The sequence below is a fragment of the Strix aluco genome, chromosome 15, assembly GCF_031877795.1.
Source record: "Strix aluco isolate bStrAlu1 chromosome 15, bStrAlu1.hap1, whole genome shotgun sequence".
In the NCBI taxonomy this organism is placed as follows: domain Eukaryota; kingdom Metazoa; phylum Chordata; class Aves; order Strigiformes; family Strigidae; genus Strix; species Strix aluco.
The window spans coordinates 13,826,584-13,840,421 of NC_133945.1; the positions used below are offsets into that span (position 1 = coordinate 13,826,584).

Consider the following 13,838-nt stretch of genomic DNA (forward strand, 5'->3'; position numbering starts at 1 on the left):
CGGCCCTTCCCCCGGAGGCCGGTAGCGGCGGGAAAGGTGTTCCCACCTGCGCACACCCGCTCCCAGAGGCCCGGCGCCCGCCCGCCCGCCGCCATGTCGCGCCGCGTTGCCGCGGCAACCCCTCCGCCAGTCCCGGGCGCGGGGCGGGCGCGGCCGCGTTCCCCTTCCGGGGCGGCGGGACGGCGGGCGCTGCACGTGGGCCGCGGCAGGTAAGGGGCGGCGGAGCGGCCTGAGGGGACGGGGCGGCTCTGGGCGCGGCCTGCCCGGCCGAGGCGCTCCCGGAGCGCCCACCCGGGCGACCGCCTCTGGCGGGGGGGTGGCGGGGCCGAGCCGGGCGGTAACGAGGTGTTGCCGCCGCCCTCCACTCCTTCCGTCTAGCGGGGGCAGAAGTGGAGCGGGATGTGGGGTGACTGCCCCCGCCCCGCCGCGTGGGACCCCTGAAATCGGGCTCGGCCCGCGGGGCCGGCGCCTTCCTAGGGCGCAGGTGTTGCCTGTGGGCAGGCCTGGGTAGCCCCGGGCCCGGCTCCCACGGAGCAAGGGCAAGAGAAGCGGGTGGCGGTCCCGCCGCTCTCCTGGCTTTATTTGAAAGCCCTGATAGTCAGATAACAGCTATATTATAATCTACTTAAATTATTTTTTTAAAAGGATTTTGACAGGGTGCCTTCCAAGAGGGACTTAAAGAAATCGTGTGGATTAGTTATTGATTAAAAGATGAGAAACCAAGTAGGAATAGGTTTCTCAGCAAAGGGAGGGGGTGTCACCAGATGGGTCCCGAAGGCTTCTCTGCTGTAACCTGCTCATAGGCATAAATGTCCTGAGAAAGGAAACGGATAGCAAGGACGAGAAATTGCAAACAGAAGCAAATTCAAGGTAATAACTAAAGTGCCTTGAAAGGATCTTGTAATGCTAAGTGGGCAATAAAGTGATGTGAAGTTCAGTGTTAAATAAGTGAAAAGTCGTACATATGTGGGAAGCCACCTTAACTATACATACATATAAATCAATAAGTATATGTTTTGCCATTTAGGAAAGATTTTTAGAGGGTAGATATTTCTGTGAAAATGTCATGCTCAGCAGCTGTGAAAAAGACAAATAGAAAGTTACAAACTACAACAGCACTAAAGACAAAAAAATCACCCCTTGACCATTCCAGCAGACTGTATTTTCAGTCCTGCATGCAGTTCTGGTTCCCTCCATCGTGGAAAGCAGATTATGAAATTGGAAAATGAGAGCTGAGGACAATGAGAGATATGGAATGGTTTCAGAATAAAGGAAAACCAAATAAACTAGGACTTGCGCCATCTTGTTGAAGCAGTGCATTAACATCTTCATTTCATTTTTTAGAATGGTAATAAAGAAAAAGAGAAAAGAAGTTCGTGAGGAACCTGTACAGAAGAGGAAAAAGGTGAAAACTAATAGTACTCAGACTATCATTAAAATGAAAAAAGATGTTAAAACTGTCATTAAAATTGAGGATGATGGCCAGCTTGAGACAAAAACAAAGGTGAGGAAAAAGGAAAATTTAAATTATGAATATTTAGACCAATTAGAACTGAAGAATAGTAAGAAGAAAAACAAGAAAAAGAAAGTTGGCTCTGAATTACTGAAAGAAGCACATTCAGAAAGCTTTGTGAATGTGGAAGGCCATCTGAATTCAGAACCTCAAGAAGAATCAGAGGAACAAATTAAAATTCTCAAAAAGAAAAAAAAAAAAGTCCAATGTCATTCCTCCTTATCATTGGAGAATAATCAGAGTAGTGGTGTGGAGCTTTCAAATCATCATACAGATGGTACTAAGGAAAATGAATTTGTTTTTAAAAAAAGCAGAAAGAATACTTCTTTGAATTTGGAATTGGACTGTGAAGTAACTAAGAAAAAAAAGAAGAAAAACATTTTTTCATTAGAGGACATCCAGGAGAGTGAACAGTCTGAAAAAGTTTGTAAAAACCCACACAAAGACATTTCACAAGAAGTTTTTACGGGCGAAATCCATGGAACAAATATTATCCAGAATGATGGGGAGAGTTACGTGAGAAGAAAGAAGAGGAAGAAAAAGAAAGTTAAGTCCAGCTCCTTTTTACCACTAGCAGATAATCGGGACAACATCTGTGAAGTTCCTGATAGTCCCATTGCATTAAGTGACTTCAGAAAAAGGCAAAGAAAGAATTCTCAGGAACTTACATTGACAAATAGAGAGGAAGAGAACACTGCTGAGAACTCTGGAAATATCAGAGAGACCAAGAGGAAGAAGAAGAGAAGCAAAGATGTTTCTTCCTTAACACGTGAAGGTAATCAAGACTACAGTCACAGAATTCTTGATAAGCATCTCCTAGGACAGCAAGAAGTTGAGTCTGAGGAAGAAGAGCTTTCTCGAAAAAAAAGCAGGAAAAATGTCAAGCATAATAATGAAGTCATCAAGAAGAAAAAGAAAAAGAAGATTCAGAAAGAGGAGGAGGAAACAACATATTCAAAAGTTTCTTTAAACGATGACAGTGCATCTAAAAGCCAAAAAATAACACAACTCCAAAGCAATGAAAAGAACAAAGAGAGCGAAACGAAGCGAGCTGAATGTGTCACGGGGGATGTTGTAGATAGGGTATTATGCAATAGTAATCATATGCTCTGTGACAGAAAAAGGAAAAAAAGCAAAAAAGAAGTACCACAGGACTTTGCTGAAGAACCAGGTTCAAAAGCAAGTAGGAAAAAGAAAAAGATCAAAAGAGAAGACATGGGAAATGAGGCACTGGTAAGTTGTAAAGAAGAGGGTATCTTTGCACCTCCTGCTAGGGAATTGAAAGCTTTTTAGGCAGTCCTATTTTGCTGGCTGTTCTGCCTGTTCAGACCCTTAGGTTACATTTAGGTCAATAGGGGTCTCCTCCGGGTTTTGAGAAGCAGGATCAGCTGATCTACTGTTTTCAGCGCATAATAGTTGTGAAACACAGGAAGGTATTTTTTAATGCCTACTGCATCTAGTGTTTCAGTTGTGAAAATGTAAGTATTACAACTAACAGCAAGTCTTGGCACAAAAAGAAAACTAGTATGTATAGTCATATTCTTCTATCCCTCCTTCGGTTGCTCTTACCAAAGTGGCAACACTCCTATAAAACAGGATTTTGATACCATGTCATTTAACCTGAGCAGGTTGGTAACAGTGCCAGCATGAGTTCATCTGTTTGTTAGACTTTGCCTGAGGCTTTTGCTGCTGTTAGTGCTGGAATTGTGTAGTGTTAGAACCAAGGGGGAAATTTAGCTAAAATCTGTTGTTGAACTTGGACAAAACTTTAGAGAAAACTCTAAGAATCCTAAGTGTAGACTAGGCCTAGAGCATTGATGTATAAATAATGATAGAATAATATTAGAGAACAACCTAAACACAAATTCTTAATTAAAAAATAAATCTATGCAAGAAAATAAGTAGATAAGAGCTGTGTAAATTATATCCAAAGATATCCAGACTGACTGTTAAAGGAAATCCCATCAGAGAATCTTGCAGTACTGCCATTTCTGAGTTGAAACAAATGTGGAGAGGAACTGATGAAAGATTTGAAATACAGAGGTTTCTTCTTTGATGTTTTTAAAAAAATTAGACCATTAAGATCTGGTTTTATTGCTTTAACTTTTTTAAAAACTTTCTTCTTTTTTTTTTATCTGATTAGGGTCATATTTTAAAGCTATTTAAGTGCCCGAAGTTAGTACCTACATGCTTAATCTCTGTTGGTATCATTGGGAATTAAGCTGTGAGCTGCTCAGAAATTCAATAGATATCTGTATTTTTAGCTGCTTAAACAGTTTTGAAAACAGCACATTGCTAGTCATTAGGAGCTTGTTTTTATTTTCATAGGTAACGGGGAAATGGCACTTCAGTTGCTTTTTATCAAGAACTTTGAATGCTTGGCTTGTTTAAAAGTCAAGCACTAGTTAATAAAGCATCATTGAAGATTTTTGCAAACTAGAGCTAGAGTGGACCATAGCACTTGCTGCCTCTCAGGCACACCTCACGCTGCGCTTTGCTTTGTTACGCACTCATACATGCAGTGTCTTCATGTTCTGCTGTGTACATGCAGCTTTCTGGTGTCTGGTGCTAACAATTAAATATAGATTTATATAAGCAGGCTCTTCAGCCTTCATGAAGACCCAGATACAGGCTTTTTCCACAAATGTTTGTGTTGAGAGTGTGTATGGTCATCAGTCATTAGGTGAGCAGATGTTTGAGGCGCTTTACTTAGGTTTCTCTTTTTGACCTTTCAAAGGACAAGGTGGTTTCATTGCTGGGATATATTTTCTAATTAAATTGACATTGCCTTTTTGGATTCTTGCAGCTGCTCACGTTCTGTGGAGGCAAGATAAGCCTAACAATGACAAGTAAACTTGCATGACCAATTACAATGGAAAACACAGCAAATACCTTGCAGACAATTGAGAAGGGTGTAGGGTGATGGATGTTTGCTTTCTCTTTCCCATATTCAGCTCTGTTTAATAATAAAAGTACTTCAGAGAAATTCTCCTGAAGATTGACGAGTCTGGGTAAATCAGTTCTAGAGATACCTAGTTCCCGCCAAGCCAAAAGACACTGTTGTAATAAATGACTGTTAACATCCATCTTGCATTTAACTGTGCCATAGTCCTGAAACATTTTCTAGTCTATAGCGTGTCACATGTACTGCTGCATGCCTTGAAAAATCTTATGTTGGGATTGTGCAGCAAAAGAGGAAGTTTTTAAAGACGATGTGGAGTGATACGAAATGTCAATGATTGATATTTTTCCTATTGGATGCCATTACAGTCAACTTGAGCAGGGTGAGGACTCGGTAGTTCTTTGAAGTTGTTTGCCTGCAGATAGCATAAGCCTACCATGTGTGAATGTGCTCCCCTTCCATGAAGTTGGGGGAAGATTGACACACCTCCAGAGGGGGTAATTTTTGCCATGCAGTAGCCTTCAGCTGGTCAGTGATGTGCTGTGAATTAGCAGGGATGGGGATGTATCTTTCCTCCTTGTCTGCCACTTAACCTTCCAGCTAAAAAGAATATGTTGCAGCTGTTTGCAGAATTCTGTCGGGACAGTTTTCCTGCTTATTTTAATAGATCTGAAAAGACAGTACCAGGCCATCTAGAAGTAAATTAGTTTGGGTTTTTTTCGGTTTGGTTTTTTTTCTTTTCATCCAAGAGAATGAACTCTCCTTATTGCAGTGTTCTTGCATTTTTAATGGTGCGTGTGCTTGTGTGTGTGAAATTAATGTATAAAAGGCTTTGGAAAATGAGGTAAATCATTCATGGCTTTAAATAAAACTGTAAACTCTCAAAAAAGTAACAGCAGCTTCTGCTGACAGAAGTATGTTACAAATCTTTTCCTTGTCTTGGTGTTCCCTGGCTATTTCATGCTTGGATTATTATATTAGCTGTATCAATAGATCTTCCCTTTGGCCACCTTCTCCAGGCTGGTCTAAAGCTTATGGCTCTAATTTACCACTATCCTGGACTTATTACTTACCCTGTTACACTGGATGCCCAAAAATCTTAACCTTATTACAAATTTGGAAAAGGAAGGCTGAGGGCAGTGATCTAGAAGCACCAGTCAATGGGAGCAAAAGCTGCTGACGGGCTGCACTTTGTGGCAGAGTTATCGGTATGTGGCTGCTTGTGGGCTCTGCCACTGATTTACCTCCAGCCATTCTGCCCATCCATTCCTGTCGGAGCTGCTCTGTCTCTTCACATCAGCTCCCTGTTCCTCGCTCTCAAACGTGGAAGTAACCTGCCGTTTCCTGCTATTGTAGGACACACTTTATGTATGTGCCACGCCTCTCCCGGTGCTCTTTCCAGACTGGAAGCTCCTTAGGACCCATCATCTACTCTGCATTTGTACAAGACAGAGCACAACTGCAGCTGCCTCTCAATTGTTTTTTGGGGGATTTGTTGTTTGGTTGGTTGTTTTTTTGAAGTGACTAGTGGGGTCAACATGCCTCAAGCTTGTCCTGTGCCTTCAGAGGGGCCATTATTTTACCACCAATTTAAATTTTTTTTCTACTTTCACTCTTTCTGTCCCTTATTTCAAGTATACATTTAAATCTTTATGAAATGGTTTATTTTGAAATGATGCTGTCTGCAAACATTACTGTATGTGCCAGTGATGTTGGCAGGCCAAATTTAATGTGTGAATTTAAAAAATTCCCTTATCCTCTGTGTTAAAAAAAGAATCTCCTCCTTGACAAGAAAGTCCATAGAAAGATGTAGGTTTAATTGGCATTTCCAGCTTAGATCTGACTATTTCTTCTTGCCCCAGAACAGTACTACTGTATCGCTTAGTGTTTTTACTACTTTTGTGGTCAGAGCTGTATAAACTCTTAATTAACCAGAACAGCTGAATATATTCATACAAGCTTCTTCCTGTTTTATAGGAACATGCGGATGATGTAACTATTGTGCAGGAAAAAAAAGGAAACTGCGATGAAGTTAGCATAGACAAGGTATGCTTTGTCTTAATTGTGTAAGATTTAAAGCAAGTCAGCATTTAATATATGCATAGAATCTAATAAAAAACCTGCTTTATTGTTTGTCTATGCCAAGATTTCCCTAAATAGAGCTCTGCTTAAAATGTGCTTTACCTTCCGTGGGTTGAGTCCAAAATGTACAGCTCCAGTCAATGTGAGACACTTGTAAGGAGCTTACTAGGTTAAATACAGGTTTCTTTGTCTCTCACCAGTGTTGTCAGGTTCAGTGTAGCTGTTCCCTGCAGTTAGATTAAACAGGTCTGATACAGCAAAATGTTAATTTAAAATACCACTAGAAAAGTGACAGTTGTCGTGTTGAGCGTGTGAAAGGATCACACGCAACTTTTTAATTAGTCTCACACAATTCTGAAGATAACTAATTATTTTACTCTTCCCTTATCTTTTCACTGTGAATTAAATTGTCATTTAACACACAGAAGATGTTGTCTTGTGCTGTTTTTTCCACGTACTAGGTAAGGCGGCAGGCTCTGCAAGAAGAAATTGATAGAGAATCTGGCAAAACTAAGGTTTTCAGTCCCAAAGTGCAACAGGTATGTATGAACTTAGACCTTGATATGATGGAAATACTGTGTCCCAGAGCAGGTTCCTGAAAAAGGCACTGCACCTTCTTTTTGTATGTGGCTCAGGTACACGGCTTGCCCCAACAGTCTTCCTTCTGACTAAAATTAAGGTCGTGCTATAGGACAGGTTAGTACAATCCCAAGAAGAGTCTGGGAGCTGACCAGTGATCTCCAACAGCAGTTGGCCTTGTACAGGCCTCAAAAGCAACATTTTCTCTGGTTCCTCTGGAGAATGAGCCCAGATAAATTGCTACAGAAGCATTTTCTTCTTACTGTGAAATATAAGTAATTCTAGGCTATGGATATAGCAGTCACTGAATTGTATCTGAATTGTTATCTGGAAGATTTTGCAGACATTCAGAAACAGGGGTGCACGTGGAAAGGTAGAAGGGATGACAACTGATAATGCATGTCTGTGATACTTACAGTCAGCTCTCTCCTAACTTCTTCTTCTTCCTCCACCTCACAAAGATGATTCTTTGTTCTTTGCTCTTGCATCCTACTCAGCCTGACCGCTGACAGATTTACAGTAAGGTAGTGAGAACTGTTGCAGTAGTGTTTAGGAGGGGTAAGAAGATTCAGGAGAGAAAGCTTTGCTAGTAATTCTGGATTCTTAGTTGTTTCACAAGACTGCCAGTATGCCTAGAGAGTTGGCATATACCTCAAAATATGCCAGAAACAACTGTAGGTTTTTACATAGTGGGAGGCAGACTGCAATAGCTCTGGAACTGCAGCTATCTAATAGTCTCTGAAGTCATTGAGAAAAATTACATCCTTGGCAGGGGATCTCAGTTCTTTGGTGCTGATCTGTCTGTTTAGTAGTATGCAAAAGAATAGAAGCTATGAAAAGTAATTCATCAGCTTCACAAAGAGTGAGCTGGAAATGCTGCAGCAAAAGCTACGTGTAGTGCCTGCCAGCAATTCACTTAAAAAAAATTACAGGGTTTGACAAGCCATAATTATTTTTGCATCTGTGCAGATGTCTCCCATTCCGAAGGGAGGACATGTATTTATGTGCATGCGTCTGTGTCGCAGACCTGGGCTTATACAGCAACTTGTCTTTGAGCAAGGTAAAAATACTGAAGTATTATGGATAGCTTTCTTTTAATAGCAGGTATTCTGGTCTGTGATAGTGAATGATACTCCAGCCTTGCATTTTTTAAACTTAAAAAACCTGCTACAGCTTGCCTGCAATATTGTGTAGCATGCTGTGTGTCATGTTGGCTGTCTAGTGGAGAATGACTGTTTCATGCAAGCTACAACTGTTCAGTTGGAAGGATTTCAGGCTAACATAAACACACCACTAAATTCATGTTTTTTCCTGTGATGTAGCCAGCTCAGTCTACTTATGATGAAACATTCTTTCATTTAATATCACCCCCAATTTTAAAGAAAAAATTGAGAGTAGCAGCCCTGCCAAAAATAGTTATAAATGACTGCCTCACTCCTAGCTATAGCTCAGCAGTCAGATAAGATCCTTAGATAATGAAGCCCATTCTTAGGTAAGCCAAAAGTTCATAAACTTTGTAAATCATATGATGTATCTTGGGTTATCTACAACCAGCTGCATTCTGATTTTACTTGGACATTGCCTGTATTCTCAGAAAGGAGCCAGTATCTGCAGACTAAAAAATCCTGAAGGAGTGAACTAGTTCAAAGAATACAGTGAAAGGTGAATAGAGCAAATACAAAAATACAGCCAACTGCGAGGGAGGGGAGGCTTTAAGAGTACTATATTTAGTCCCGTTGGATAAGGGTATGGCCTCAGTTTTTGCACCCTTGCACTATTAGTGGTAATTAGTGGGATGAGAATGCAAATGAAAAGCGTATGAGCCATATTGAACACGGTCTCCAAAACTGACATAACAAAGCACTGCTGAAAACAACAGCTACCTAACTAGGCAATAGGAAAAGATGACTGTACAAAGTGACAGAGTGAAAGAGGATTAAGTCTGACAGTTGTCTTATTCTAAGAGAAATGATTGGGCAACGTCTGGCTCTTTGAGCCAGGTAACTATTACTGAGAGCAGAAAAGCCAAGATTCCTAAAGACAGAGGGAAAGGAGATTCTGAAAGTGCATTAAACCCTATCTACAGGTTAAATTAACTGAAATGCTAATGAAGATGCACTCATACAGGGTTATGTCATTCTTGTATCATGTCCTTCAAGAGGTACGACCCATGGAATGACTGCTTCCAGCTTTGTCAGCCCCGTCAGGTTGTTGTAGCTGGCTCTGTTCTTGTGGTACACTGCCAGAAATTGTCTTCCTTGGTCTTGGTATTATTTAATTTTAGTCTTAACCTTGTTTTGCTTCACAGGATACAAAGTTTGGACAGTGGACTACAGCTGCTTTTCAAAGTCCTGAGGAAGAAAGGAAGTTTTTTAGACTGATGGGTGGCTTTAAGAAGGGCTCTGTGCCTATGCAAAATCTCTCAGCAACTACGAACAAACCAAACATGGCTCTGAACAGGGAAGGGCAGGAGAAGTTACAGCAGGCTTTGAAGATGGAATTTGATAAAGCAATGGACTTGAAGCAACATAAAGGAATTGGTCTTGGATTTCAACCTGCTGCCAACAAAAAAGTATACATAGACAAATATACATCTAGATCTATAAAATTTGAAGATTAAAACTCTGAAGTAATAAAAGGAATGAAAATTCAACAGGCAAATTTCTTTTTACTTTCCACATCTTGAAATAAAATACAAAATGTTTAAGAAATTTAATTTATGAGGCACTTTTAGTACACGTTTTCAACTACGTGCAACAGATTATGTGGAGCTGGGTCCTCACTTCAGCTAACAGTAAGTTTTTTAAACCTTTACAATGTTTTCTACAAGGCAAGAGACAGTCTTCTTCAAAGATTGAAGATATGTGGGCAATGTCTGCAACAAGTTGAAACTTAAAAAAAAATTTACTAAAATGCTGATTTCATAAACTTATTTTTAGCTACATCTTAGTGATTCAAGAGGATTTTAGTGTTCTGTAAAATTTTTACAGTCTGAGTGGTACAAAGTGATGGCATTTTACTTTGAAGAAACACTACTGGTATACCTACAGATTTGATGAGGGGAGAGTTTTAACTCAGTAGTTTCTTAAATATTAGCATCTTCAGTATGATAATGAATGGTGTTGAACATCCTCTATATTTTAACTATGCTCTGGCAGTTGGATTTTCAAGCAGCAGCTGTTATCTGTAAATGAAGGTGAATAGTAGCACCAAATACATGGATGTAGACTTCCTAAATTATAGAAGCCAATGTAATTTTAATAATGTGGTTATTGGATTCATTATACATCAATCTGAATGAAATTTCTAACCTTTGGATTTTCAGACAACCTGCACTTTCACTGACTTTTTAGTAAGAGTACAAAATATGAGACTGCATTCGTGTTCAGGATTCAAGGGTTCAAAGCAGTCTATCAGTGTCTTGCTTGAAGTTACAAGAAGAGTGAAAAGCTGTCATGTATTTTATTACTGGCTGTGCCATTTGTTATGGGAGAGTGTTAAGTTTTAGTGTAGCTCTGGTTTTTAAGCAGAACAAGGTGACCACCTCTTATGTCCATGCCTGCTGTAGTGTAATAGTGGCCAACTTGCAGGGGAACCCCAGGCCCCCAGAATTAGGTTACTATCTCTGCTTGCCCAGATCATTGTTTTTCTGATTGATTTCCTATCCTTTTTGATAAGATCATGCCAGCTGAACTACTGAATTTCTTGCTCTTTTGAGGCAACCGCACTTTCCACAATACTCTTCTCCAGTGGGCCCATCTACCTCAAAGCAGCTGCCTCCAGCAGAAAATACACTTAACAAAACAGCAGTTGATTCCAGTGCATTTTGGGCAACTCCTGAGGGCAAGTGCAAATTACGCAGAGGCTCCACTTTAAGGGGTTGCCATAAATCTGTTCCCATACCTGGGAAGAAGGAGATGCTGAACCACTTCCTGCAGGGTCTGAACTTGTTTTTGAGGAAACCATCTCCTTTGAAGTGTCATTCAAAACTACCACTACCTCAAGGTGAGTCTATTTTCCACGAGTGCTTTCAAAGCTCAGCGACTGGCCCTTCTAGGCTTCAGCTGCTGCTTTACTCAAATTCAGGTAGTGGAGGTTCTGTTTTCTGATATAAGACAAATGCTGAATTCAGGCACTCAGCTACTTGCCTGGGAAAAAAAAAAAAGTTAAAGGAACAGGTAGGAAAATGTCAACTAGTGACTTCATTTGGGAGGAGAGAAACAGCATGTACAGCTTTCTGCTGCAGAGTCAGTCTGGGATGAGTAGTAACTGGTCTTGCACTGCCACTGACAAAGATGCTGAAGGTGGTATTAGTCATAGCCTTGCCTTTTGATAAGGACTCTTTTTTCCCATCTACAATTGCATAACGTATACCAGTGTGTTGCTCAGCTATAGCTTTGGGTATGGCCTGGCACCTTGCTCTTGATAATACTACGCACATGAAGATGTTGTAGTTTGGAAAATAAGACACATACTTGGGGCTGTCAGCTTTTTTCAAGCAGACAAACTTCGTCTGGGTCTGTATATTTGCTATATACAGAAGAAAGAGGAGGTCTATAATAAGTAGAGTGCTTTAACTAAAATTAATTTTGCTCTAACACAGAAGTAAGCCAGAAGCAGTTTATTAGAGTGGTTGTGTTAGCTTCTAAGCTAGATGTTCAGAGTTTGCTCCTGATAGCTCAACGACAGGCAGAAAGCTCTGGTTAGTTATTTTTGCACTAATAAAAACAGTAGTAAAACATTTGAAAACATTTCTCATGGCAGTCTTGCATCAATAAAGAAACCAAAGTTACACTGTGCTCAAAAGACAACAGGCAAAAAGCAGTGCCTGCATGGGGAAGAGGAACAGTTGGGGCATTTGTATGCCTGCTGTAAGAGTTTCCATTTTACAGAATCTGGAACAATTCCACGCTGGGTTTAGAGCAGTACATTTGCCCCCAGAGGGCAATTTCTGCCATACCACAGCTGCTTAGCATGACCCACTTGGCGGTTTAGAGAGCTCAAAGTTTAATCCCACTTACCCAGTTCATGGTTTATGTTTCCAAGCCCAACAGGAAGAATCATCTACATGCTGTTGAGAGTTGTTTGGTGCAGCTGCAGCACGAAGGAAAGCTAAATTAAAGTTGGACATCATAACACATACAGTACTATAATTTCATTATCTATGTCTGCTTTATACAGTATTTAAGGAAGGTCAGTATAACTAAAATAGCTATGTGCTAAAGGTTGGAAAAGTTCTGTATCAAGTTGATACCACTTCATAATTATCTTGTATTCCTGCAATTTTACTCGCTTACATATATAGTCTGTACCAGGACTAGTTCAGTTCTTTACAACCTTAACACAAAATACATGTTTTAGATGTACCTGCTTCAATAATCACTGAGGCGATGAAAAACATGCACCAAGAATGGCTTAATAATTTGGGTGGTGTTTATTATCAGCTTGCTAACTCCTTAAATATATGGTTCTAGCAAAACTGATTACTTGTTTAACCTTAACAAAATAAAACATTTTTGTGCAAAAATATATCTTAATATCCATATAAGGATTTAGCTCATTAAAATACTTACCACTAAGCAAAAGCAGCAATAGATGTGAGTTCTCAGCATGGTTCCTTACCATGGGACAGAAGCAGTGAGAGTGAAATTTTATTAGGTGTAATAGCAGTATATGGAATGAAATCCCACAAGGGTAAGGTGATAAATTTGTACACACAAAGAAACTCTCCCAGAACAAACGGATGAACTGCAAATTGCTTTATTCAGTGATAGTGTACTTTGCGAATATAGAGTACTTCGCATACATTTCTATTTTCCTTTGCAGACAGCACTTAAAGATTTCCTTCGATTTTACAAAACACCACTGAACTAAAATGAAAGCATCAACGTGTCTGTGAAAATCTATTGTAGAAATTAGAACAGTAACACCTTGGCCATTTTTCTCTGGAACTGACCAAACAAATGTTGGCAGCATCCCAAAGCAGAAAGATGACTTAGTAGGATTATTATTTGAAATGCTGCTTTCTACACAGGAGAAAGACTGTTCTGCAAGTGGGATGAAGTTTGGAGGCTGTGAATTGATCCGTGCAGATTATCTTCTTCATTTATTGCTAAAATGACAACAGATTAGATTTCAAAAGGCTTTTGCAACCATAGAGGTTCAAGATACCCTTTACTGAATCTAAATCAGCATTTAAAATAAGAATATAGTGGTAAAACTGGAGACAGAAATTCAGGTAAAATTATTGCACTCAGAACAGTTTTACGTTTAGCTGTCCAAGTAAATCTGTCACACTAAGTAAAATAAAAATACACTGAACTTCTCCAGTCAAAATGTAGATCAGTGAGTTTTGGCCTTGGCTACATGCTCTCTTGTACAGATGGCTCCGTGGAAGAGGCATTCATCAGGTCCTGGACTGCAGGGGAAGCCGAAGGGCCAAGTCTGTGAAGTGACTCATTTCAGGTTGGTTGCTTCGCCTCTTGATATATTCTAGCGTTTTCACCTGGGTACGAAATGAAAAATATTTTGAGATTTTTATTGGTTTTACCTTTTTTCATTTCATAGGCCATCATTTAATATATGTGAAGGTGTTTTAATAGACACTCATGATTTTCCCTAAATTTCACTAGCTACATGAGCACTTGCATTTCTTACTCCAGAGCTTGTTGTAATGTATATCAACACCCACTTTCCAAGTTTACACCATGCAGTTCCTCCACTAAATGAAAATGCTGTATTTTTCTTAAAGATAGTTTTTCG

General features: G+C 40.0%; 3 protein-coding genes across 5 annotated transcripts in view; 1 reads left to right on the forward strand and 2 right to left on the reverse strand.

Moving 5' to 3' along the window:
• The window catches only part of IQCK (IQ motif containing K), a 44,276-nt gene extending 44,155 nt beyond the window's left edge, over positions 1-121 (reverse strand). The window contains exon 1 of the mRNA XM_074840946.1: positions 47-121. Coding sequence (XP_074697047.1) covers positions 47-95 — 49 coding nt within the window. The 5' untranslated portion in view covers positions 96-121. The remainder of the gene's footprint in view (positions 1-46) is intronic.
• KNOP1 (lysine rich nucleolar protein 1) lies at positions 94-9,729 on the forward strand. Its single transcript, XM_074840939.1, has 5 exons — positions 94-209; positions 1,345-2,746; positions 6,393-6,461; positions 6,959-7,036; positions 9,385-9,729. The coding sequence occupies exons 1-5, from the start codon at positions 94-96 to the stop codon at positions 9,694-9,696; spliced, it is 1,977 nt and encodes a 658-aa protein (XP_074697040.1). The 3' UTR covers positions 9,697-9,729.
• A 3,091-nt stretch (positions 9,730-12,820) lies between these two features.
• Positions 12,821-13,838, reverse strand: part of VPS35L (VPS35 endosomal protein sorting factor like) — a 56,366-nt gene continuing 55,348 nt past the window's right edge. For all 3 annotated transcript variants that reach the window (XM_074840935.1, XM_074840938.1, XM_074840937.1), the window contains one exon: positions 12,821-13,581. In XM_074840935.1, coding sequence (XP_074697036.1) covers positions 13,483-13,581 — 99 coding nt within the window. In that variant the 3' untranslated portion in view covers positions 12,821-13,482. The remainder of the gene's footprint in view (positions 13,582-13,838) is intronic.

Bases quoted from the DNA above. Each gene is read 5' to 3' on its own strand.
- KNOP1 (XM_074840939.1), top strand. From the start codon at position 94: ATGTCGCGCCGCGTTGCCGCGGCAACCCCTCCGCCAGTCCCGGGCGCG. The intron at 210-1,344 runs GTAAGGGGCGGC...TTCATTTTTTAG, and splicing joins CTGCACGTGGGCCGCGGCAG to AATGGTAATAAAGAAAAAGA. The intron at 6,462-6,958 runs GTATGCTTTGTC...TCCACGTACTAG, and splicing joins ATGAAGTTAGCATAGACAAG to GTAAGGCGGCAGGCTCTGCA.